Genomic DNA, 24,541 nt, shown 5'->3' with positions numbered 1-24,541 from the left:
CTATTCACCCAAACTCTCCTGCTGTTCTGTAAGCTCTCTCAGCTGCATGCTGCTCTGGACCAGTGTCTGGGTCTCACACCACACTTGGCAGGTGAATAGCCTTCTGTCCTCCGAGGTGCTGACAAGGATATGACTGTCTTGGCTGAATGTGCCATCTGGGTTCTGGGTGGGGGTGAAGACCTCACAGGTCCTGAAGTATCCTTTCCTCCCTTGCCAGGTGATTTCTATGGCTTCAGGGTAAAACGTTTGCACATGGCAGATGAGGATGGCCACGTGGAGGCTTGGAACACGGTGCACTGACATCTTCACTGTGGGAACAACTGAAACAACAGCGCTTCCTTCATTACTTCTTCCTTCATGTAAATGATGCTCAAGGAGCACCCACACCTTCCTAGACATTGCTCTCAGTTCTTGGGATGCAGCAGTGAGAAAAGGCAGGCAGGTCCTTGCCTCATGGAGCTCCTGCTCTGGTGGGGATGACAGGGGGAAAAGCAGTCACTTGACCCCCACATGGGTTATGATGGCCTGTAGGGGCACCTGACTTGGTCTGGAGGTGGGAAGGTAGGGAAGGGTTTCTGGAAAAAGTGCAGAAATAGGAAAGATGAATAGGAGTGAACTACATGTGGCTGATTCTATTTTCCATAGATGGCTACTGCAGGCCCACACTGTCATCCAGAACCGTAGCACTCCTGATCACTGGGGAGTCTACTTCTGCTCCCCTGAATCCTGGGCAGGACTTTGTGACTAGGAACAGAGTGCAGCAGAGGTGACACTGTGTGAGGTCCAAGACTGGGTTATAAAAGTTGATGTGGCTTCCACATGGGAATCTTGGGACACTCACCTTGGGAACGCAGCCAGCTAGCTCTGAGGAAGCCCAAACTAACATGTGGAAAGATGATAAGAAGAGGCTCATGTAAGAATTGAGGCACCGAGCTCACACCATGTTAGTGATGGAGTCTTCATATGATTCTAGCCTCTGAATCATCCAGCTGAGGTCCCAGGTGTAATAGAGCAGAGACAAGTCATCCCTACTAGGCCCTGTCCAAATTTCCTGAAGTATAGAACATGTGAGCATAATAATTTTGAGGATTTGGAGTAAGTTTAGAATACTGGAATAAGTTTGGGATAATCATGCAGCCCTGGTAGCTGGAACATTAGGCAAAGGGGCTGGAGGAGGACAAGAAGTGGAGAGAGGGCACTGAGATCGGCTGTGTGTGGTAAGTGCATCTCAGGCAGAGGGAAGGGCATGGGCAAGGGCCCTGAGGTGAAGCCTAGCATATTCCAAGGACAGTAAGGTGACCAGGGTGAGTAAGGGAACATGGACGAGATGCAGCCAAATTCATAGCTAATCTGAAGACTGTCTACACTTAACTGCTGCCACAGGTACCCTGGGGGTACATGTGATATCCTAAAGAGTAAATACACAGGTAGTTTAATACAATTAATCTCCAGATCCTGAGCCCTCATATGACTCTTTCCTAAAATTGCACACTAAGCCCAGATCCTTCTCTTGCCTCCTGTTTCTCAATTCTCCTTCTCCAACTTTCAAAAAAAAAAAAAGAAAGGAAAAAAAAAAAAACAACAGAAAAATCTTCTCCCCATACATTCCGAAACTAACTATGGTGCATTGCCCTTGGTGTAAAGCCTTTGGGACACAAAATAAAAGGACAGTTCAAAATACTGCTGGCCAGAAAGCCTGTTTTAATCAAAACATCATAAGCTCCCCCATCTGTCTCACTGAGCTGCCTTTTTTTAAACACTTACACCCTTAGTTCATAAGGAAAAACCAAATAAATTTAATTCATATACTTTTTTTGATGGTAGTTCTCTGTGTTTTCATAGTTCTCTATGATATGTGTAATGTTGTGGTCCATAAAAGACTTTCACATAAAAATATGCTACAGTAGTATAAAGTTCTCTGCAGGAATTATAATGGATATACAAATTTAGGAAGAAAAAGGATTGATAAAAATTCTGGTCATTAAGAAAGACCTTGTTTTGTTTGTTGGTGATGGGTGATGCTGGAAATCAAATAACTATGATGTAATTTTTACATTGAACATTTTCAGAGTGAGGTAACATTTGTAATATCCCAGGAGTTATGTCCTGAGGGACTACTTAAGCATATGAGCAAGCTTAGAGCAAGCTTGAGCAAGCTTAGATGCAAAGTCTGACACCACCATAATGGGTTTGTCTTATGAGGTCAGAGCAAGAAAGGTGGGGCGTGGCCTTGCCTGCATTGTTCCCTCCCTTGATACCAAGGTGCATCTAGGAAGCCTGTTTCAAAGGCAGTACTGGCTGCAAAGCAGTGGTGGCATGGTGGTCTGGACAAGGGTCTAGGAGTCCAAGTGGAGAGTCCAAAGTGGGAGAAACTTCCTTGCTGTGGCCTATAAGAGCTGTGTGATCTGGTCCCTGTCCCTCCTCACCAGCCATTTCCTTTTTCAGGCACCCCTCTTCTCACTAAGATCCAGCCACATGGGCCTCCTCTCTGCTCCGCAAACATGTCTTACTCTCCACCCCACCCCACCGCAGGGCCTTGCACGTTCTGTTTCTTCTGCCTGGAACACTCTACTCTTAACTTGGCTGACTCTCTTTCATCTTATATGCCTTGGTTCCATCATCACTACTTCAAAAGTATTTCCTTGTAAACTAGATTTCTCCTGTTTTCATCTATTTCAGTAGTCAATTCTTTTCCATTATGGCAAATGTTACAAGTCATAACCGTATATTTGTTTGCATCTTGGATGACAGTGTTCACATGAGTGTGAACTCAATGATGCAGAACCAGGTCTGTTCTGTTTACCATGGAACCCCCAGCACCTAGAATAATGCACCATGCAGCAGATGCTCGGTAAACACTTGTTAATGAATGAATGAATAAACTCCCACCTCCCAAATACTCTACAGCAGGGATCCCCAACCCCCAGGCTACGGACCTGTATCGGTCCGTGGCTTGTTAGGAATGGGGCTGCACAGCAGGAGGTGAATGGTGGGCGAGTGAGCAAAGCTTCATCTGTGTTTACAGCTACTCCCCATTGCTCACATTACTGCCTGAGTTCTGTCTCCTGTCAGCATTATGGTGAGTTGTATAATTATTTCATTCTATATTACAATGTAATAATAATAGAAATAAAGTGCACAATAAATGTAATGCACGTGAATCATTCCGAAACCATCCCCACCCCTGTCTATGGAAAAACTGTCTTCCATGAAACTGGTGTCTGGTGCCAAAAAGGTTGGGGACCACTGCACTGGAGGGAAGGAAGCTCTGAAAGAGAAGTATGCGATTACAGCATGAAAGGGAATAGGATGGTCATTTAAGATAGGGAACCTTGTACCCACCTCAGGTGGGGTTTGGTGAAGAATGAATGGGAAGACTCAGGTGAGGTGCTCCAAACAGGGAACAGGTGGAGGTCACCTAGGTTGGGCCATGGACGTAGGTGGGTGGGCCCTTACCTTGAAGGAACTTAGAGATGTTCACATGCCCACTGAAGGGACTCGGCAATTCACTGTGAGCCACTTGGCAGGTGACCTGGGAGTGGAGTAAGGACAAGGCAAGGGTCACCAGGGTGGTGCTGATGGTGGTGTAAGAGGAAGCATCTGCAGGACGGACGATGAGGGTCTGATGGGCTGGAAGCTCCACACCATTTTCAAACCATTTGAGGTGTATGTTTTTGGGAAGGAAGCCAGTTGATGTGCAGGTGAGATTCACCATCTGGCCTGGGTTGGCCCTGTTGGAGGGGCCAGAAATCTCTGGAAGAGAGGGCTTAGCTTTGATCAAGGCAAGATGGAGAGAGAAGAGAGAGAGATGAAGATGGCAAGTTACTGTCTAGTACAATACTCGCCCTTATGGTTCACCCAGTGAGACATCACCTCAGTCAAGTTCAGTTTTCTCCTCTTCTTCATTTTTATTGTGACTCTTCTTATCGTGAGAGCTTGCCAGCTGGCCTCACTGATTTGTTTCTCCACTTTTGTACCCACACTCAGAAACCAGACCATGGTGATCTTGCTAAAATGCAGATCCAACCATGTCATCCCGCATCCCTCTCTCCCTACTTTCCTCTCTCCCCGAAGTACATTGTTTTAAAAGTCATATAAGGTGTTTCGTGGAAAACATCAGACCCCTAGCTTCCTCTCCTTAAAAATTATAGACCAACCACTTTTTAACTATTTTAGCTGATTCTTTGGACATTTCTCTCTGTGTTTCTAAGTAATCTGCTTATATTATTATTTATCTCTCTATGTCATATGTTATGGATAGACCTACTACTATAGAAGGTAATGATTTAGCTCTCTTACATCTCCCTCCACCTGCCATTCACACCTCCTATCATGGAAACATCCAATGCTTTGATTTTATGCAGGTTAAACACTTTATCAATGTCATTATGACCAAAGGATAATTGTTCACAGCTGGGTCATGTAATATATTGTGATCGTATTTCCTTTCTTGTACAACTTTTTGTTTTCCCAGGAGTTTTTAAGTGTCTCATTCTTTTCATTGGTTAATTTTCTATAAACCTATAACAACTTTATCCCCAAGCTTTTTCCGAGATGGGTATCACTCCTCCTAGTATTTTTGAAAATACTTAGTATTGTAGTGGACTTCAGTTTGGGGTACATGTATACCTAAAAGTGCACAAAGACTTTGCAGGGCATCTATATGCTTGTATTAAAACACAACTTTTATTACGGTAATTTGTAAAAACACCTAAAAGTAGGAAGTATTCATCATGAGACTAACAATTATCAACAGATAGCCAATCTTGTTTCATCTTTACTTCACCTACCATCCACTGGATTTTCTTAAAACGAATACCAGGCACTCTATCATTTCACTCACTACTACCTTAGCATTTATATTTAAGAGTTAAGAATTCTTTTTAAAATGTAATATAAATGCCATTATCACACTTAAAATTTAGTAATTCCTTAATATCATCTAGCACTCCCATTACCTCTGCCTTTATTAGGTGATATTATTCTTTGCTTCATTAACTCTTGACATACCATTCTTTTTAAAAGTTTTTTGAAAATGTATTTTATTTTCTTTTTTTATACAATTTTTAAAAGTTACAATCCAGGGGGGCTTCCCTGGTGGCGCAGTGGTTGAAAATCTGCCTGCTAATGCAAGGGACACGGGTTCGAGCCCTGGTCTGGGAAGATCCCACATGCCACGGAGCAGCTGGGCCCGTGAGCCACAACTATTGAGCCTGCGCGTCTGGAGCCTGTGCCCCACAACGGGAGGGGCCGCGATAGTGAAAGGCCCGCGCACCGCGATGAAGAGTGGCCCCCACTTGCCGCAACTAGAGAAAGCCCTCGCACGAACCGAAGACCCAGCACAGCCAAAAATAAATAAATAAATAAATAAAGTAGCTATAAAAAATAAAAAAATAAAAAGTTACAATCCATTTACAGTTATTAAAAAGTATTGGCTATGTTCCTCATATTGTATAATACGTCCTTGTAGCCTATCTTACACCCAATACTTTGTACCTCCCACTCCGTCATCCTTATATTGCCCCCTTCCTCCACTGGTAACCAGTAACTTGTTCTCTATATCTGCATCTGCTTCTTTTTTGTTTTATTTACTAGTTTGTTGTATTTTTTAGATTCCACATGTAAGTGATATCATATGGTATTTGTCTTTGTCTGTCTGACTTATTTCCCTTAGCATAATGCCCTCCAAGTCCATCTAGATTGCTACTAGTGTCAAAATCTCATTCTTTTTTATGAGTGAATAGTATTCCATTGTGTGTGTGTGTATCTTATGGAAAAACCCAAATGAACTATTTGGCCAACCCACCTCTTCTTTATCCAGTCATTTGTTGATGAACACTTAGGTTGCTTCCATACCTTGACAATTGTAAATAATGCCACTATGAACATTGGGGTGCATGTATCTTAGGTATTAAATTAGTGTTTTTGTTTTTTTCAGATATATAGCCAGGGGTGGAATTGCTGGATCATAGGATAATTCTATTTTTAGTTTTTTAAGGAACTTCTGTACTGTCCGCAGTGGCTGTACCAATTGACATTCCCACCAACAGTGTATGAGGGTTCCCTTTTCTCCATATCCTCGCCAACATTTGTTATTTGTGTTCTTTTTGATGATAGCCATTCTCACATGTGTGAGGTTGACATACAACTCTTACAGGAAAGGCATAGTAAATGCCTTTGCTTATTATCTTTTGGCATTCATAACAATGAGTTGGTGTCTTAGTAATCTCCAAAAGTGACCATTGACGTTTCTTTAATTTTCATACCATTGTGATATCATCATTTTTAACATTGATGGATGTCAATATATTGTAATTTTATCTTTTTAATGCTCAAACTGTCCCATCTGTGGGAGCCTCCTTTAAGTTAGTTCCTGAGTCTTTTTATATAACTTCACTTGATATTGCTTCCTTACTTCTGTACAACAAAATATTCCAAGCTCATTTTGCATATTTCCTGTCCATGGTCTGAAATCAATCATTTCCCTAAGGAGACATGGTTCTTTTTAGTGGTAGTGCTATTTAGAGACCATAATCTGTGTACTAGCAGGGTTTATTACTACTGGGTTGTCATAGCTACCAGGTCATTTTGGTGGACACAGTGATGAAGTATATTTTTTTTTAGGAGAAAGCCAATTCAATTGGGTTAATACTGATAGTTCTAATCCAATTTTAAGAAAGCAGTTTTTAAACCTAACTTCTTCGATTATATCCTGTATCTGTTTCTCATATTGAAAATCCAGTTTCTAAGGACACCAACACAATTACTTATTCACTTCATCCTACAATACAGGGGTCCCCAACCACTGGGTCATGGACTGGTACCAGTCCGCAGCCTGTTAGGAACCAGACCACACAGCAGGAGGTGAGCAGCAGGCAAACAAGCAAAGCTTCATCTGCCGCTCCTCATTGCTCCCCATCGCTCGCATTACCACCTGAACCATCCCCCCCACCCCCATCCATGGAAAACTTGTCTTTCACAAAACCAGTCCCTGGTGCCAAAAAGTTTGGGAACTGCTGCTACAATACATATATAATATTTATGAACACCAGTACCAATATTAATACCAATCAGTATGATTATTGAATAGCATTTGGGGTTTTTTTGGTTCTTTTTGTCCTCAGGATATGTTTCATTAGGGATATAGATACACATGTGTAGCATACTGTCTCCAAGGCTCACCCAAATTCCCGGAGCATGACCAGTTTAGTGTACTCAAGAGCACTCCAATGCCATGTATTCATGTTTTTACCTGAAAGGATTTGATTTGGATGGTTGCTTTTTTTGCAGGTTGCCTATGCACATGGAACACTGGAAATACTGTGCACCTAATGCCTTCTGGAAGGAGTACTCAATCAGATCAGTTACTCAAAGGGAGTTGGTATGTAATTATCCCAAGCTCCTTTCCTCTTGAGAGGGATAAAACTGAGACTTATATGTCATTTCTCATAGTTTCCCAACTGGATTAAGCTCCAGTTACCCATACTGGCAGTGGGCTTGAGGACACATTCTTTATAAAGAGAAAGTTTTCTCCTTGAACCCTTCGGAGGGCCCAGTGTGTCTAATACACTGGTTACAAGAACACGAACACAAAGGGAGTTTGTTTAAGAGGGTTGAGTGAACTTCACCCGGAAGGAAATAGGAAAAGTCATGGGCTTTGTGTAGACCCTCCCTGTGTCCCTTTTGTCTTGGTCTGCAGTGTGAGGGGTGTCTGGGTTCAGCCCCCAGTACTCCTGTCCTTCATCCTACTTCACTCAGTGGAAGGTGCCCTTGTTTGGGCCTCTTCACAGCAGTATCCTGCCGCCACTTTACTAACAGAACCACCAATCTTGCCAGCAATGAAGTTCAGTAGTACCTAGGCCCTTCCTTGTTGTGAGCATATCCATAGACTTGGGATGCACTGGAGTTAAGAGTGTATGGGCTTCTGACATGTAGTTATAAAACGTGCCTGTTGGTGTCACTGCTAAGCTCGGTACTCCAGTTTTCACTGATCCCTTCACCTCAGTGTTGAATGCTTTATTCTGACCAAATTAGGCAGCAGGTAAATGTAATGCATCTGTTTCAGAGAGGCTGTCACTGCAGAAATAGAGGATAAATGTACCTTTGAGCTTCAAAAGGTGAACTCAGATGAAGGATGCAAAAGGTTGGAAAAATGTAGGCTCCTGTAGAGTGGCCCCTCCTTTCTACTTCCTCTTCACCCTCTGGTTACCTTATGAGACTAGACAACACTGTCTGACTTACTGGAGAGAGGAGGGGAACTGGAGGGACTTAACACTGGAGAAGCCTTAGGAGGTCCAGCTTGGAGGGAGAGGGGAGTCAGGAATACACATGCCTTCCTTTCTGGTGACACAGTTTGTGAAATTGCTGCCTCTAGCCTGACCTGGCAACAGAAGAGCAGAACTGGGTGTGTGCTCTGCCAGGTCAAAGGACCTGAGACCACCTTGCAGAGATTCCTGGAGTAGCCAGATTTCTCAGTGTGCTGAAGAGGATTGTGGGCAGAGCTGGAATCAAGTGGAAGCTGTGAGATCAGGAAGTAGTGCTAGGGGTACCTGTGTGGATCTGTAGTCAAGGGCAGCACAGGGTGATGGATATCTCAGCAAATGCCTGGATGGATAGATGTCACAAAGGCACCTTAATATCACTGGGGACACAGAGGGTGGGGGAACCTGATTTCATGAATGAGATCATGAACTGACCAACAATAAGTCCATGGAAAGGGTGCTTAAAACAGACATCATGCTAAATCATGGAAAAAATTCAAAATGTAATACTTTTTGCATACATTGGAATGGTGGCTTCAGAGTTGCATTGTTTGATCTTGATTATGTCACCTAATATCTCCAAGACACAAGTTCCCCATCTGTAAAATGGGTTCAGGGGCAGAAGCTGGACTAGGTGCAACCAAGAGCTTTTCCAGCTCGGACTGACCATAATGCTAAAGTCTCTGATTCTCTCAGCTGTTTCACTGCCCACTTGTGAATGTCTTCCTTATATGACACTCTCTTTGCAGTCCTTCCCACAATGTCCAGCGAGACTGCTAAGTATCACCAGGATAGCCCAGTGTGACAGCAGACAATGAGGACATTCTCAACCCCTGCGGAGATCATATGAAACTGCAAAAGAAAAATATATCTACAACCATGCCATCATGACGAATGGAAATATTTTATCTTTCTGTTCTCCTTCCAATCCATGCCTACATAAGTACCCCTTTTGTACCACAGTTGGGAGACTGCATTGTATCCAAGGCCTTTTGGGAAGCAAGAGGGACGGAAAAGGAAAATATGGTTATTTTAGCTCTGCTGCTTGGCTCCCCTGGCAACCAGCTTTATAGACCTAATGACTGTAAAAATATCTCTCCAGCTCCCACCGCTCTCCTGAACTACAGACGTCTGCCTACTCAACATCTGTACTGGAATGATGAACAAACATTATGTTTAATGTGTTCAGAACTGAACCGATAGTTCCCATCACCAACCTATTCTTCCACTTGTCTTCGCATCTCATCCATTGCTCAACCTAGCCCAGAAGCCACCCCAGTTCCTCCCTCCCATGACCTTTCACATTCAGTCCCCAAACGTGTCTCATCCTTTCTATCTTTAAATACACCTCACTTTAGTCAATTTCTCTCCATCTCTGCTGGTACCACCATAGCTCAAGCCACTCTAACTGTCCCCTGGTTTGTTGCAGAAACCTCACAACTGAACTTTCTGATTACTTGCATTCCTCTCATCTAGTTACAGTAAAGGTGTCACGGTGATTTAAATGCACATCATCAATGTAATAAAGAGCCAGTTGCTTCTATATTTTTGGCTATTCCACTAGGCACAAAATGTCATATCAGTGTGGTTTTGCTTTTGTTTTTTCTGATCACTAATGAGATTGCATGTTTCTTTATGTTTATTGGCCATTAGTATTTCCTTTATTTCCATTAAATGAAGGGACTGTAAATGTTTCATGGCACTTGGGTGCCCACAGAGAGCTTTCCCTGAGGAGCCTGGAAGGGGCCTTCAGAATCACAGGTATGGTTCTCCCTGAGTAAGAGCCTGCCATACCTCTGCTGGTTTTCTTGCTAAGGGTCAGGTGTCCGCAGAAGCTTCATTCCTGGGTAGAGCATGAGAGGCCACCTCTCACTACTGACCGTCCCGGTCGAGGCTCTCAGCTGCTCTTGAGCTGCAGGAGACAGGAAGGGGCAGCCAGTGCTGGAAAGGTCTCAGAAGGCTGATGAGGTAGGAGAAGCTGGGGCAGAGGCTACAGGCATCATGGGAAGTGGTCCTCCTGGATCAGTCCTCCTGTATAAGACTGGAGGGGACAAGGGTCCTATGTTACTTGTGGCGTCTATGACCTGCAGAGGAAGCAGAGAGCTGGGCGAAGCCTTTGTTCTCTTCAGAATTCTCCTCAGAGACCACCTCACCAATGTTTTCTCTATACTAACTCCATCTATATCCCCCTCCACCGTGGGCCCTGCCCAGGTCAGGGGAGCCTGCATCCTTGTGCATCCTCAGACTGGAGCTGTGAGAGGCAGAGGGGAAGGTTGAAGGAATGGGGTACAGCTCTCAGGAACACTCTGGATTCAACATGCCTTCAAGGTAGAGGAGAAATGGGAGCACCTCGTGCTTTCTCCTCACAGTGTCCCCCTGTCGGCCTGGAGTCACACCCCGGGAGCCCAAGCCCTATCCTGGATGCCCCATTTACCTGCAAGGGAGGGTCCTCCTGAAGGCATAGATGATGGAAATTTTAGTCAGGGGAAACAACTTCCAGCCAAGCAGGAAGAGGGTCCCAAAGAGGGAGCTGGATGTTCTGGCACCTGGTGACAGGAAGATATCAGGATGAACCTGGCTTCCTGCTCCCATCACTCAACCACCAGGGAGGCTCAGTCCACCCCAGACTCAGGTACCAAGACTACACCTTGGTCTTGGTGGGAATCACCTCCCCTCTCTGAGCCTCAGTTTTCTCATCTTTAAAATGGGGATCATAACATGTACTTTAGATCATTGTTGTATCAAATGAGCACCCAGCAAAGTACTAATATGTGCTCTGTAATTATATTATCCAAATGGCTTTTGGGAGATTGGGTGGGAATTGGGGAAAGATATTACATTTTGCCTTGGTTATTCACAGGAATATATGGTAAAGGGGATATGCTGTCACGAAGCAGCTATGTGATAAAGTGGTGCTTACTGCTTTTTAGTACCTAAGGCATCACAGCATGTAGAGGTGGCTGTATTTGCTGTTCCATTTTAAAGATGATGAAACTGAGTTTCAGAAGGTGAAGTGACTTCCCAAGGTCATACATGATGAACAGGGCACAGCCAGCATTTGAACCCGACCTGTCTCCAGGTTCAAGTCCTCGGCTGCTTGGTTATTCCACCCCTACTCACCCAGACTCGCCTGCTGTTCTGTAAGCTCTCTCAGCTGCCCGCTGGTCTAGACCAGTGTCTGGGCCTCACGCCACACTTGGTAGGTGAACAGCCTTTTGTCCTCCGAGGTGCTGACCAGGATATGACTGTCTTGGCTGAATGTACCATCTGGGTTCTGGGTGGGAGTGAAGACCTCACAGGTTTTGAAGCATCCTTTCCTCCCCTGCCAGGTGATTTCTATGGCTTCAGGGTAAAACGTTTGCACATGGCAGGTGAGGATGGCCACCTGGAGGCTTGGGACACACTGCACTGACATCTTCACTGTGGGAACAACTGAAACAACAGCCCTTCCTTCATTACTTCTTCCTTCATGCAAACGATGCTCAAGGAGCACCCACACTTTTCTAGGCATTGCTCTCAGTTCTCGGGATAGAGCAGTGAGCAAAGACAGACGTGGTCCCTACCTCTTGAAGCTCGTGCTCTGGTGGAGAGGACAGAGGGGGAAAAAGCAGTCACTTGACCCCTACATGGGTTATGAGAGCCTGTAGGGACACCTGACCTGGTCTGGAGGTGGGCAGGTAGGGAAGTGTGTCTAGAAGAAGTGACCTTTGAGTAGAAATATGAAAGATGAATAGAAGTGAATTACACGTGGCTGATTGTATTTTCCACAAATGGCTACAGCAAGTCCACACTGTCATCCAGAACCTTATTACTCCTGATCAGTGGGGGAGTCAACTTCTGCTTCCCTGGATCCTGGGCAGGACTTTGTGATGAGGAACAGAGTGCAACAGAGGTGACACTGTGTGTCAACCAAAGCTGGGTTATAAAAGTTGATGTGGCTTCCGCCTGGGAATCTTGGGACACTCACCTTGGGGACACAGCCAGCTAGCTCTGAGGAAGCCCAAACTAACCCAAGTGGAAAGATGATAAGGAGAAGCTCATGTAAGAACCGAGGTGCTGAGCTCACCCCAGCACCAACGGCCAGACATGTTAGTGATGGAGCCTTCATTGATTCCAGCCTCTGAATCATCCAGCTGAGGTCCCAGGTGTAATAGGGCAGAGACAAGCTATCCCTGCTGGGCCCAAATTCCTGATGTACAGAATATGAGAGCATAATAATTTTGAGGATTTGGAGTAAGTGTAGAATACTGGCATAAGTTTGGTATAACTACGCAGCCCTGGTAACTGGAACTCTAGGCAAAGGGGCTGGGGGAGGGCAAGAGGAAGGAGAGAGGGCACTGAGATCAGCTGTGTGGGGGAAGTGCATCTCAGGCAGAGGGAAGGACATGGGCAGGGTCCCTGAGGTGAAGCCTAGCATGTTCCAAGGACTTTAAGGTGACCATGATGGGTAGGGAGAACGTGGGAGGGATGAAGCCAAATTCATAGCGACTTTGAAGGCTGTCTATACTTATTGTTGCTACACTTACCCTGGGGGCACATAATGACATCCTAAAGAATAAATACGTAGGTAATTTAATACAATTAATCTCCAGATCCTGAGAGATCCAGACTCTTTCCTAAAATTGCACACTAAGGCCGGATCTCTCTCTTGCCTCCTGTTTCACAATTCTCCTTCTTCAACTTTACAAAAAAAAGTTCTTTCCCATACATCCCAAAACTAACTATGGTACATTGCACTTGGTGTAAAGAATTTGGGACACAATTTAAAAGGACAGTTCAAAATACTGCTGTCCAGAGAGCCCGCTTTAATCAAAGCACCACAAGCTCCTCCATCTGTCTCACAGAGCTGCCTTTCTGATATAAATTTAATTGTTATTTTTAATAATTATTTGTCAGAATTTGTCATATATCTGGGTTGTTTTGATCAATTATGTGATTCAATTTAAAATAATTTTTAAACACTTACACCATTAGTTCATAAGGAAAAACCAAATAAATTTAATTTATATACTTCTTCTGATAGCGGTTCTCTGTGTTCTCTTAGTTCTCTATGATATGTATAATGTTGTGGTCCATAAAAGATTTTCACATAAAAATATGCTACAGTAGTATAAAGTTCACTGCAGGAATTAGAATGGATATAGAACTTTAGGAAGAAAAAGGATTGATAAAATTTCTGGTCATTAAGAAAGACCTTGTTTTGTTTGTTGGTGATGGGTGATGGCGGAAATCAAATCACTATGATGTAATTTTTACAATGAACATTTCCAGAGTGAGGTAACATTTGTAATATCCCAGGAGTTATGTCCTGAGGGACTACGTTAAGCATATGTTGAGCAAGCTTAGATACAAAGTCTGACACCACCATAATGGGTTTGTCTTATGAGGTCAGAGCAAGAAAGGTGGGGCATGGCCTTGCCTGCATTGTTCCCTCCTTTGCTGCCAAGGTGGATTTAGGAAGGCTGTTTCAAAGGCAGTACTGGCAGCAAAGCAGTGGTGACATGGTGGTCTGGACAAGGGGTTAGGAGCCCACGTGGAGAGTCCAAAGTGAGAGAAACTTCCTTACTGTGGCCTATAAGAGCTGTGTGATCTGGTCCCTGTCCCTTCTCTCCAGCCATTTCCTTTTTCAGGCACCCCTCTTCTCACTAAGATCCTGCCACTTGGGCCTCTTCTCTGTTCCACAAACATGTCTTACTCTCCACCCCACCCCACCGCAGGGCCTTGCACATTCTGTTTCTTCTGCCTGGAACACTCTACTCTTAACTTGGCTGACTCTTTTTCATCTTTTATACCTTGGTTCCATCATCACTACTTCAAAAACATATTTCCTTGTAAACTAAATCTCTCATGTTTCCATCTATTTCAGTACTGTTTTTTTTTTTAACATCTTTATTGGAGTATAATTGCTTTACAATTGTGTGTTAGTTTCTGCCGTATAAAAAAGTGAATCAGCTATACATATATATATATCCCCATATCTCCTCCCTCTTGCATCTTCCTCCCACCCTCCCTATCCTACCCCTCTAGATGGTCACAAAGCACTGAGCTGATCTCCCTGCGCTATGCGGCTGCTTCCCACCAGCTATCTATTTTACATTTGGTAGTGTATATATGTCCATGCCACTCTCTCACTTCATCCCAGCTTACCCTTCCCACTCCCTGTGTCCTTGAGTCCATTCTCTATGTCTGCGTCTTTATTCCTGTCCTGTTCCTAGGTTCATCAGAACGATTTTTTTGTTTGTTTTTTAGATTCCATATATATGTGTTAGCATACAGTATTTGTTTTTTTCTTTCTGACTTACTTCACTCTGTATGACAGACTCTAGGTCAATCCATCTCACTACAAATAATTCAATTTCGTTTCTTTTTATGACTGAGTAATATTCTATTGTATATATGTGCCACATCTTCTTTATCCATTCATCTGTCAATGGACATGTAGGTTGCTTCCATTTCCTGGCTATTGTAAATAGAGCTGCAATGAACATTGTGGTACATGACTCTTTTTGAATTATGGTTTTCTCAGGGTATATGCCCAGCAGTGGGAATGCTAGGTCTTATGGTAGTTCTATTTTTATTTTTTTAAGGGACCTCCATACCATTCTCCATAGTGGCTGTATCAATTTACATTCCAACCAACAGTGCAAGAGGGTTCCCTTTTCTCCCCACCCTCTCCAGCATTTATTGTTTGTAGATTTTTTGATGATGGCCATTCTGACTGGTGTGAGGTGACACCTCATTGTAGTTTTGATTTGCATTTCTCTAATGATTAGTGATGTTGAGCATCCTTTCATGTGTTTGTTGGCAACCTGTATATCTTCTTTGGAGAAATGCCTATTTAGGTCTTCTGCTCATTTTTGGATTGAGTTGTTTGTTTTTTTGATATTGAGCTGCATGAGCTGCTTGTGTCTTTTGGAGATTAATCCTTTGTCAGTTGCTTCATTTGCAAATATTTTCTCCCATTCTGAGGGTTGTCTTTTGGTCTTGTTTATGGTTTCCTTTGCTGTGCAAAAGCTGTTAAATTTCCTTAGGTCTCATTTGTTTATTTTTGTTTTTATTTCCATTTCTCTAGGAGGTGGGTCAAAAGGATCTTGCTGTGATTTATGTCATAGAGTGTTCTGCCTATGTTTTCCTCTAAGAGTTTTATAGTGTCTGACCTTACATTTAGGTCTTTAATCTATTTTGAATTTATTTTTGTGTATGGTGTTAGGGAGTGTTCTAATTTCATTCTTTTACATATAGCTGTCCAGTTTTCCCAGCACCACTTATTGAAGAGGCTGTCTTTTCTCCATTGTATATTTTTGTCTCCTTTATCAAAGATAAGATGACCATATGTGCGTGGGTTTATTTCAGTACTCTTTCCATCACGGCAAATGTTAAAAGTCATAATCATATAGTTATACCTTATTGGTTCACGAGGTTCCATGACTATGAACCCAGTGATGCAGAACCAGGTCTGTTCTGTTTACCATGATAACCCTAGCACCTAGAATAATGCCGCCACATAGCAAATGCGCAGTAAACACCTGTTAAATGAATGAACTTCCAGCTCCCAGTATATACTAAAGAGAAGGAAGCATGGAAAGAGAAGGACTGGATCATGGCCTTTAAGGAAATAAGATGGTGATAAAAGTTAGGGAAACTCGTACCCTCCTTACATGCTGTTTGGTGAAGAATGAATGGGAGAACTCAGGTCAGGTGCTCCAAACAGGGAACAGGTGGAGGTCACCTAGGTTGGGCCATGGGGGTAGGTGGGTGGCCCTTACCTGTGCAATTCACTGTGAGCCACTTGGCAGGTGACCTAGGAGCGGAGTAAGGGCAAGGCAAGGGTCACCAGGGCAGTACTGATGATGGTGTAGGAGGAAGCATCTCCAGGACAGACGATGAGGGTGGAAGCTCCACATCATTTTCAAACCATTTGAGGTGTATGTTTTTGGGAAAGAAGCCAGTTGATGAGGAGGTGAGATTCACTATCTGGCCTGGATTGGCCCTGTTGGAGGGGCCAGAAATCTCTGGAAGAGAGGGCTTAGCTTTGATCAAGGCAAGGTGGAGAGAGAAGAGAGAGAAATGAAGATGGCAAGTTACTGTCTAGTACAATACCCGCCCTTATGGTTCACCCAGTGAGACATGACCCCAATCTCTCATGTTCAGTTTTCTCCTCTTCTTCATTTTTATTTTGCCTCTTCTTATCATAACAGCTTGCGGGCTTGTCTCACTGACTTTGCTTCTCCACCGTTGCACCCAGACTCAGAAACTAGACTATGCTGATCATGCTAAAATACAGGTCTAATCATATAACTCCACCTCCATCCTTTCCTTCCCAAAGCACATTGTTCATGCACATATGTACACTACCAAACGTAAAATAGATAGCGAGTGGGAAGCAGCCGCATAGCACAGGGAGATCAACTCGGTGCTTTCTGACCACCTAGAGGCATGGGATAGGGAGGGTGGGAGGGAGGGAGATGCAAGAGGGAAGAGATATGGGGACATATGTATATGTATAACTGATTCACTTTGTTATAAAGCAGAAACTAACACACCATTGTAAAGTAATTATATTCCAATAAAGATGTTTTTTAAAAAAGTCATTTAAGGTGTGTAATAAAAATATCAAACCCATAGCTTCCTTTCCTTGCAAAAATTACAGATCAATCACTCTTAGCTATTTTAGCTGATTGTTTGGACATCCTCTCTATCTTTCTAAATAACGTGCTCATGCTATCATTTCTCAGTGTCATATGTTATGGATAGACCTACTACTGTAGGAGGTGATGACTTAGTTCTCTTATATCTCCCTCCACCTGCTATTCACACTTCCCCTCCTCACATCTTTCTATCAGGGACACATCCACTCTTTGATATTATCAGGATTCAGCACTTTTATCATTAAGACCAAAGAAGCATTGTTCACAACTGGACCATTTAATAAGTCATGAGTAAATTTCCTTCCTTGTACAACTTTTCGTTTTCCCAGGAGTTTTTAAGTGTCTCATTCTCTTCATTGGTTTAGTTTTCTATGAACCTATGACAACTTTATTCCCAAACTTTCTGCCAGATGGGTATAATTCCTGCCAGTATTTTTTAAAACGGTAAGTATTGTAGTGGACTTCTGTTTGGAGTACATGTATACCAGGTCATTATGGTGCACAGGGTAGTGAAGTAAGTAATTTTTTTAGGAGAAAGACAATTAACTGGATTAATGCTAATAGTTTTAATTTAATTTTAAAAATGCAGTTTTCAAATGTAGCTTCTTTGATTCTGCTCTGTATCTGCTTCTCATACTGAAAATCCCAATTTCTAAGGACACCAACACAATTACTTATTTATTGCATCCTACTATACATATATAATATTTATCAACACCAACACCAATATTAATACCAATCAATATGATTATTGAATAGCACTTGGGGTATTTTTGGTTCTTTTTGTCCTCAAGATATGTTTCATTTGGGATATAGATACACTTTATTATGTGTTGCATACTATCTCCAAGGCTCACCCAAATTCCCTGAGCTTGACGACTTTAGTGCACTCAGGAGCACTCCAATGCCAGTAACTTCATGTTTTTAGCTGACAGGTTTATTTATTTATTTATTTTTTTATGGTTGCTTTTTTGGAAGGTTACCTGTGCACACGGAACACTGAAAGTACCGGAGTACTGACCCTCTAACGCTTTTGGAAGCAGCTCTCAATCAATGACCAAAAGGGAGTTGGTATATAATATCCCAAACTCCTTTCCCATATAGAGGGATAAATCTGAGACTTATGTATCATTTCTCACAGTTTCCCAACTGGATTAAGCTCCAGTTACCCACAGTGGTAGTTGGCTTGAGGACCTACCCTTTTTAAACTGTCTGATTCACCACTGCCTTGTTGGGGGACCCTGCACTCAAATCCTTGTCTCAAGATCTGTCTCTGGGTGAATCCATCCTAAAACTGTATGTTTTAAAGTCCCTTGAGATAATTTGCCTTTGTTTGGGTAAGCCATAGTTAGATTAAGTAATTTCATTTCGGATTTAGTAGTTTAGTATATAGGACTTTTTTCATTTTGAATTTAAAATGTTCATGGGTTTTCAAAGTCAAAACCTCAATCAAGGTACAGCAGAGAAGTCTAGCTTTCATTCCTGTCCCTTCTACTCTCTTACCTTCCCCATCAGTAAATTTTTAAAATTAGATTTTGATTTATTTTCTTTTTTAAAAAATATAAGCAAATATGAATATTCTAGTATTTCCCAGTTTTCTAATCATAAAACCTAGTGTGCTCCACACACTGTTCTATATGTTGTTTTCTTGTTTAATGTTATCCTGTGGTCCCTCTGAAGCAGTGTGCTGAGTTCTTCTCATGCTTTTTAACAGTGCAGAGAACCCCATTGTCTAACTGTACCACAATTTATTTAGAAACACATCTTTTGTCCTCACTAATAGTGCTATAATCAAGAAACTAAGTGTAAGTCATCTTGCACTTATGTTAGCATACCTTGAGGTACATTTGTAAAAGATAGATTGTATTCACAGGATAATATGTAATTATGAATATGTATATGTAACATATAATTTTCCTGGATGTTGTCACATTCACCTCCTTTTGAGTAATGCAATTTTGCATTTCAACCAGCAAACTATGGAAGCATCAGTTTCCCCATAGCTCCTGCCACACAGTGTGTTGTTAAACTTTTGAATTTTTAGCCAAGCAAATAGGTGAGAAATTGTGTCCCAGTGTAGTTTTAAATTGCATTTCCTCTTATATAAAGGTGATGAACATATTTTTTATATGTTTAAGAGATATTCCTATTTCATTTTCTGTAAATTGTCTTTTCATATGGATTGCTCATAATACTATTAAGTTTCTTGTGTTTTTCTTCTAAAATTTTAGAAGCTCTATATATATATTAGGGTGATTCTTTGTCTATATTATCAGTTGCAAAGTATTATACATGTACACATCCATACACACGTTTCTTTTTGTACAGTTGGTCAAATTCTTATTTTCCTTCTTTTTTTTGAATTATGTTGGGAAGTTTTTCCCACTTCCAGATTATAAAAGAATTCACACATAGTTTCATCTAATACTTGCAGTTTCACTTTTTCCATTTAATATCTGATCCATATGCATTTATTTTGGTGTATGGTAGGAGGAACTGTATTCATTTCTGGATTTTAAAATTCTGTTCCATTGGTCTGCCTACTAATGCTCCAATTCATCCAATGCCAGTGTTGAAAAAACTCTTTTCTCCACCAAATTGCCTTTACAAATTTTTGTTTTCTTTCCTCCACCACTTTTTTTTTTGAAAGAAATCAATTGGCGATATGTACAGGTTTATTTCTGCAGTTTCTATTCTGTTCCATTGATCTACTTGTGTGTCTTGATGCTAATACTACCCTGTATGATTATTGTAGCTTTATAATAATTCTATGTTCATGAGAGATATTGATATATATTGTTCCTTATCTGGTTTTAGAACCAGAATAATGTTCACCCTATTTTGCATCCTAGTCATTGCAGTTTCCATCTCTAAAACTTCAGTCTTGATCTTTTAAAATGTTTTCCATGCCTCTATTTCACATATTAAACTTTCCTCTAGCTACTTGAACATGCATAGTGTAGTTATAATAACTTTAATGTCCTTGTGTACTAATTCTATCATCTGTCATTTCTGGTTCATTTTCAAATGATTGATTTTCTCATTACAAATTGAATTTTCCTGTTTTTTCATGCCTGATCATTTTTATTGCATGCCAGATGTGACTTTTACTTTGTTGGGCATTGGAAAATTTGTAATGTAATAAATATGCTCGACTTATTTTGGGACATGGTTAAATTTCCTGGGAACAGTTTGACATTTTCATATGTTGTAGTTAAGATTTGTGGTGCTGAATCACAGTATCATTTAGCCTAGAGCTAATTCTTTTACCTCTACTGCAGCAGAACCCTTCTGTGTACTCTCCCAGATGCCTACAAAATATGAGGTTTTTCACTCAGTTTGATGGGAACAGGCACTAGTCTTGGCCTTTTGTGAGCCCTGGGACTTTCCCCCTGAGGCCAAGCTCAAGATCTTTGGAGTTTACTCTTTGTGTATCTCTTTCCTCTTTGGTGCTCCACTCTGAAAATTCTACCACCTTGCCCTCCTTGGATTTCTAACTCCTCCTAATCAACTCAGGGAGACTTCTAGGCTCCATCTGAGTCCTCTCTCCCTGCGTGGTGCCCTGCAAGCTTTCCCAGAGAGTAAACTGGAGGTAACCTTTGGTCTCACCTCATTTGTTTCTCATCTCTCAGATATTATTGTTGTTTGTTGCCTGATGTCCAATGTCTTGTCAACCATTGTTTCATATAGTTTGCCTAGATTTTTTTAAAAATTTTATTTATTTACTGGCTACGTTGGGTCTTCTTTGCTGCAAGCGGGCTTTCTCTAGTTGTGGCAAGCTTTGGCTACTCTTCATTGCGGCGCGCGGGCTTCTCATTGCAGGGGCTTCTCTTGTTGTGAAGCATGGGCTCTAGGTTCGTGGGCTTCAGTAGTTGTGGCACAGGGGCTCAGTAGTTTTGGCACACAGGCTCTAGAGCGCAGGCTCAGTAGTTGTGGCACACGGGCTTAGGTGCTCCATGGCATGTGGGATCTTCCCGGACCAGGGCTTGAACCCGTGTCCCCTGCATTGGCAGGTGGGTTCTTAACCACTGCACCACAAGGGAAGTCCTGCCTAGATTTTTAGTGGGTGAGTAAATCTAGTTCTTATTACGGTTTTAGTAGAAGTTGACCCAAGTATTTAATTTAATTAAAATTTTCTATCATGTATGTCTTGTCTTTTCCATTATATCTTCTTACTGGTTGTTGTTTGATATATGAAAGATTTTTCTTTTTGTTTGTTGATTTTATAACTTGCTACATTACTAAATTATCTTATTGATTGTAAAATTTAATGTTGATCCTATTACGTTTTCCAGATGCCATAGAGAGACAGCTTTCCCATTTTCTTTATAATTCTTATGCTTTCTATTGCTTTCTTCTTTCTAAAAGCATTGGATTATATTTCAACTCAATGTTAAATAATATTAGAAATGGTGGACATAAGTTTGTGAACTATTTAATATTCTAACAATTCTATCTTTTGCAGATGTTCCTCTTTAAAGCTCTCAGTCCTCTTGGTCTGGAATGACCGGTGGCCATTCCTAAGCCTCTTGCACAGCTGTTACCTTGGGGTCTCTAGTCTCCTATTACTGCTTTCCATTCTTACCTTGTTTTTATTTAACCCCTGTTTGGTAAAAAAAAAAAAAATGGGTACATGAAATGTAGTTCTTGATGATCTTGCAAACTTAAACTGGCTGGGTGTAGAATTTTAGGTGGAAATCAGGTTCCCTAAGTTTTGAAGGCTGTACTCCTTATATTCTAGTGTTCAATGTTACCCTTGGACATTTCATGCTGATTTCCTTCAAATGTTCACATACAATTTGCTATTTATTTTCAAATCTTGAAAATCATATGACCTTCTCTTTGTCCCAAGAGACCACCTACCATTATCCTTGTTTCTCCATGGTGCTAAGGCTCTAAAATTTTAAAGATTCAAAAGTTCTGTTGTTGTATGTTTCTATGATCCTGCTAGAGTAAACTTTCATGTTCATTTTTTAATATCAAAAACATTATAATCATTTCTTTGCTAACAAACAGGCTTGAACTATTTGCTCTTCTTCCCAGGCTTCCTTTAATGGATGATATTGAGTCTTGCAGAGTTTGTCTTCAGCCTTGATTCTATCAGTCAGGACCAAATCCAAGAATATACAGGATTTATACAAATGCAGGACAAAATTCAAGAAACATAAGCATTACATATTCTACATAAAAAAGTAATATTTACAATTTTCTGCCTCAATAATTCTAACATCTTTGTTTCTGTGTAATATATGGTTCCATGCTGCTAAGAATGTATTTTTACGTCTGATTGGTTTTAATATCCTGAATACTGACAATATACACTAATATAATACTTCATATGTTACAGGCCTCTTCTAAGTACTTTGTATTATAAATGCACTTATATTTATAATCCTCACAACAAATCCATAAAGTAAATATTATTTTCATCCTTATCTTTTAGATGTGGAAACTGTGGCACAGAGTATTTAAGCAACTCACTAATGTCACACAGAGCATGTTAATGAGAGCTAGAAGTCAAAACCAGGCCATTTGGGCCCAGAGTCTATACCTTTACCCACTGTGCTTTTAAGACTTTTTTGTGGCCTTTGAAAACCATAAGATTCTGAAGGGTTAGAATTGTACTGATATGTCCCTGGGATTACATTTTACTCTTCTTCTTCACTGTGACTTCTCACTATCCTCATCTTTTATCCTCAGACTTGACAAAATGCTAACAACCCACGAACCTTAGGATAAAGACTGGAAGTTGTGACTGTCTTAGAACACAGGGCTGGATTTTCAGGGGTCTGGACTTACCACGCACAGAGAGCCAGGTGCCTGGTCCAGACTTAATCTCCACGTCAGGGCTTCCTCTCTGGAACTTCACACAGTAGTAGACACCAGCATCTGCTGAGGTGATGTTACTGATGTGGATGGAAAAGTCCGTGTTGTTTCTCCTTGTTTTGTCTGAAATAATTGTTACTCGGGAGAAGGGGCCTCCTCTGATATTGTAGATTAACTCTGGGCCTGGCTAGTTCCCCTGAACCACTTGACGGGTCCCACGGGGAGCAGGAAGGTCACGTTGCAGTGCAGAGTGGCCGTTTCTCCTGCTGCAACTGACACTGACTTCTCAGGCTGAATCACCTGCAGTGTTTCCTCATCTGCCACTCCTGGAGGGAAACACAAGTCAGTTCCAGGTCCCCTGTCTGGCCTAAGGGACTCCTCTTGAGGTTTTTAGTGACCCTGAAACTGAAAATTAAAAAAAAAAAAAAAGCCAGGACTGTGCCTGAGGGCTTCCCACGGTTGACCTGGAGTCCAAGGGAGGGCCCTGGCCTGGGCACCAGGTGGACATGGGCTCAACACCCAGCCCCAGTACTGATAAGCCTGGAGATTCTGGGAAGAACACTCCCTCTGTTTTGGTTTCTTTTTCTATGAAGCATGATGAATGATTCCTGTTTTTCATGCCTTATGTGAGTTTTAAATGAAGACACAGGCTTGTCAAGGACCCAGAATGAGTGTTGTAAAGGCCAGAAACAGTGGGATCATTTTTATGTGTTCATATTTGCATTAACTAAACCCTGGAGAATATAACAGCCAGAGCTTCCACAGAAGCCACTGTGTGCCAAACATCACTCAAAATACTTAAATATATTAACTAAGTTCTTTAATTTTCACCACAATCCTATTAGTAAGGTATTATTATTTACCCCATTTTTCAGACAACAAAGGCAAAGAGAAGTTTAGTAATTGTCCAATGTCAAACATGGTATAAGTGATGGAACTTGAATTAAAACCCAGGCATTAGGTTTCAAAAATATATCTATGCTTTTAATCACTTTTAGGATGACCTTGCAACTGAGATGTAAACACTGCTGGGAGGGGAGAGATGCCTCACCAGTCTGCCTGGGTCTTGGGTCAGATCTAGGGAAAATAAAGTGAACAGGCATGTATAACTCCCACATGAAGAATATAATTCTAAAAATCTGAGATTCTGGGAGACTTAAGAGTCTAAAAAGTACCACTTACCAATTTTTTTCTAATAGTTCTACAATGCATGTGTAGTGGTGGTCGAACTATCTATCTATCTATCTATCTATCTATCATCTATCTATCTATGTCCCTCTAAACTAAGACAACTCTGACTCCCAGATTCTATGGTCTTCAGCAAGATGGAAGAGTCATGTGCCACACATTCACTTCCTTCCTCAGGATGGTACCCATTCTTGCAGGTAAAGCCGCAGAGGGTCATGGATCCTTCACAGGGTGTCAGAAATGTAGGAGTTGAGGAGCAGCTAGGAATCCCTGTCCTGAGAAATGCTTGGGTGGGCTAAATCTTGTCTGAACCTGAACTGGAGAGGAAAGGGCTTCTTAAGTAATAAGAATTCTGGGGGAATTTGTTTTGGAGATCCTTGTTGTAAAAGAGAATATTCAGAGAAATGTCCTGAAGAGAAAGAGGCAGAAAAGAATGAGGCGCTGGAACAATGATCCACCTGCCCCACTGCCAGTGCAGAAATGGTACCACTACCAAACTCAGGTGAGCATCCCTGCACAGTGTTACCTGAGGCCATGGTGCTCACCGGTAAGCCCCAGTAGCAGAGGCAGCAGCAAGGATGGAAGCGGCAGTTAGAACAAGGAGGCAGGGACATGCAT

General features: G+C 41.8%; 1 protein-coding gene across 1 annotated transcript; it reads right to left on the bottom strand.

Annotated features, from left to right (window-relative positions):
• On the bottom strand, positions 1–24,541 carry LOC118881592 (signal-regulatory protein beta-1-like). Its single transcript, XM_036826724.1, is given in 5 exon segments — positions 1–467; positions 3,457–3,771; positions 22,709–22,924; positions 22,927–23,061; positions 24,469–24,541. Coding segments are annotated over 5 exon segments (1,206 nt in total).

Source organism: Balaenoptera musculus, chromosome 15, assembly GCF_009873245.2.
Source record: "Balaenoptera musculus isolate JJ_BM4_2016_0621 chromosome 15, mBalMus1.pri.v3, whole genome shotgun sequence".
Lineage (NCBI taxonomy): Eukaryota > Metazoa > Chordata > Mammalia > Artiodactyla > Balaenopteridae > Balaenoptera > Balaenoptera musculus.
This window is presented reverse-complemented; position numbering and strand designations above follow the sequence as displayed.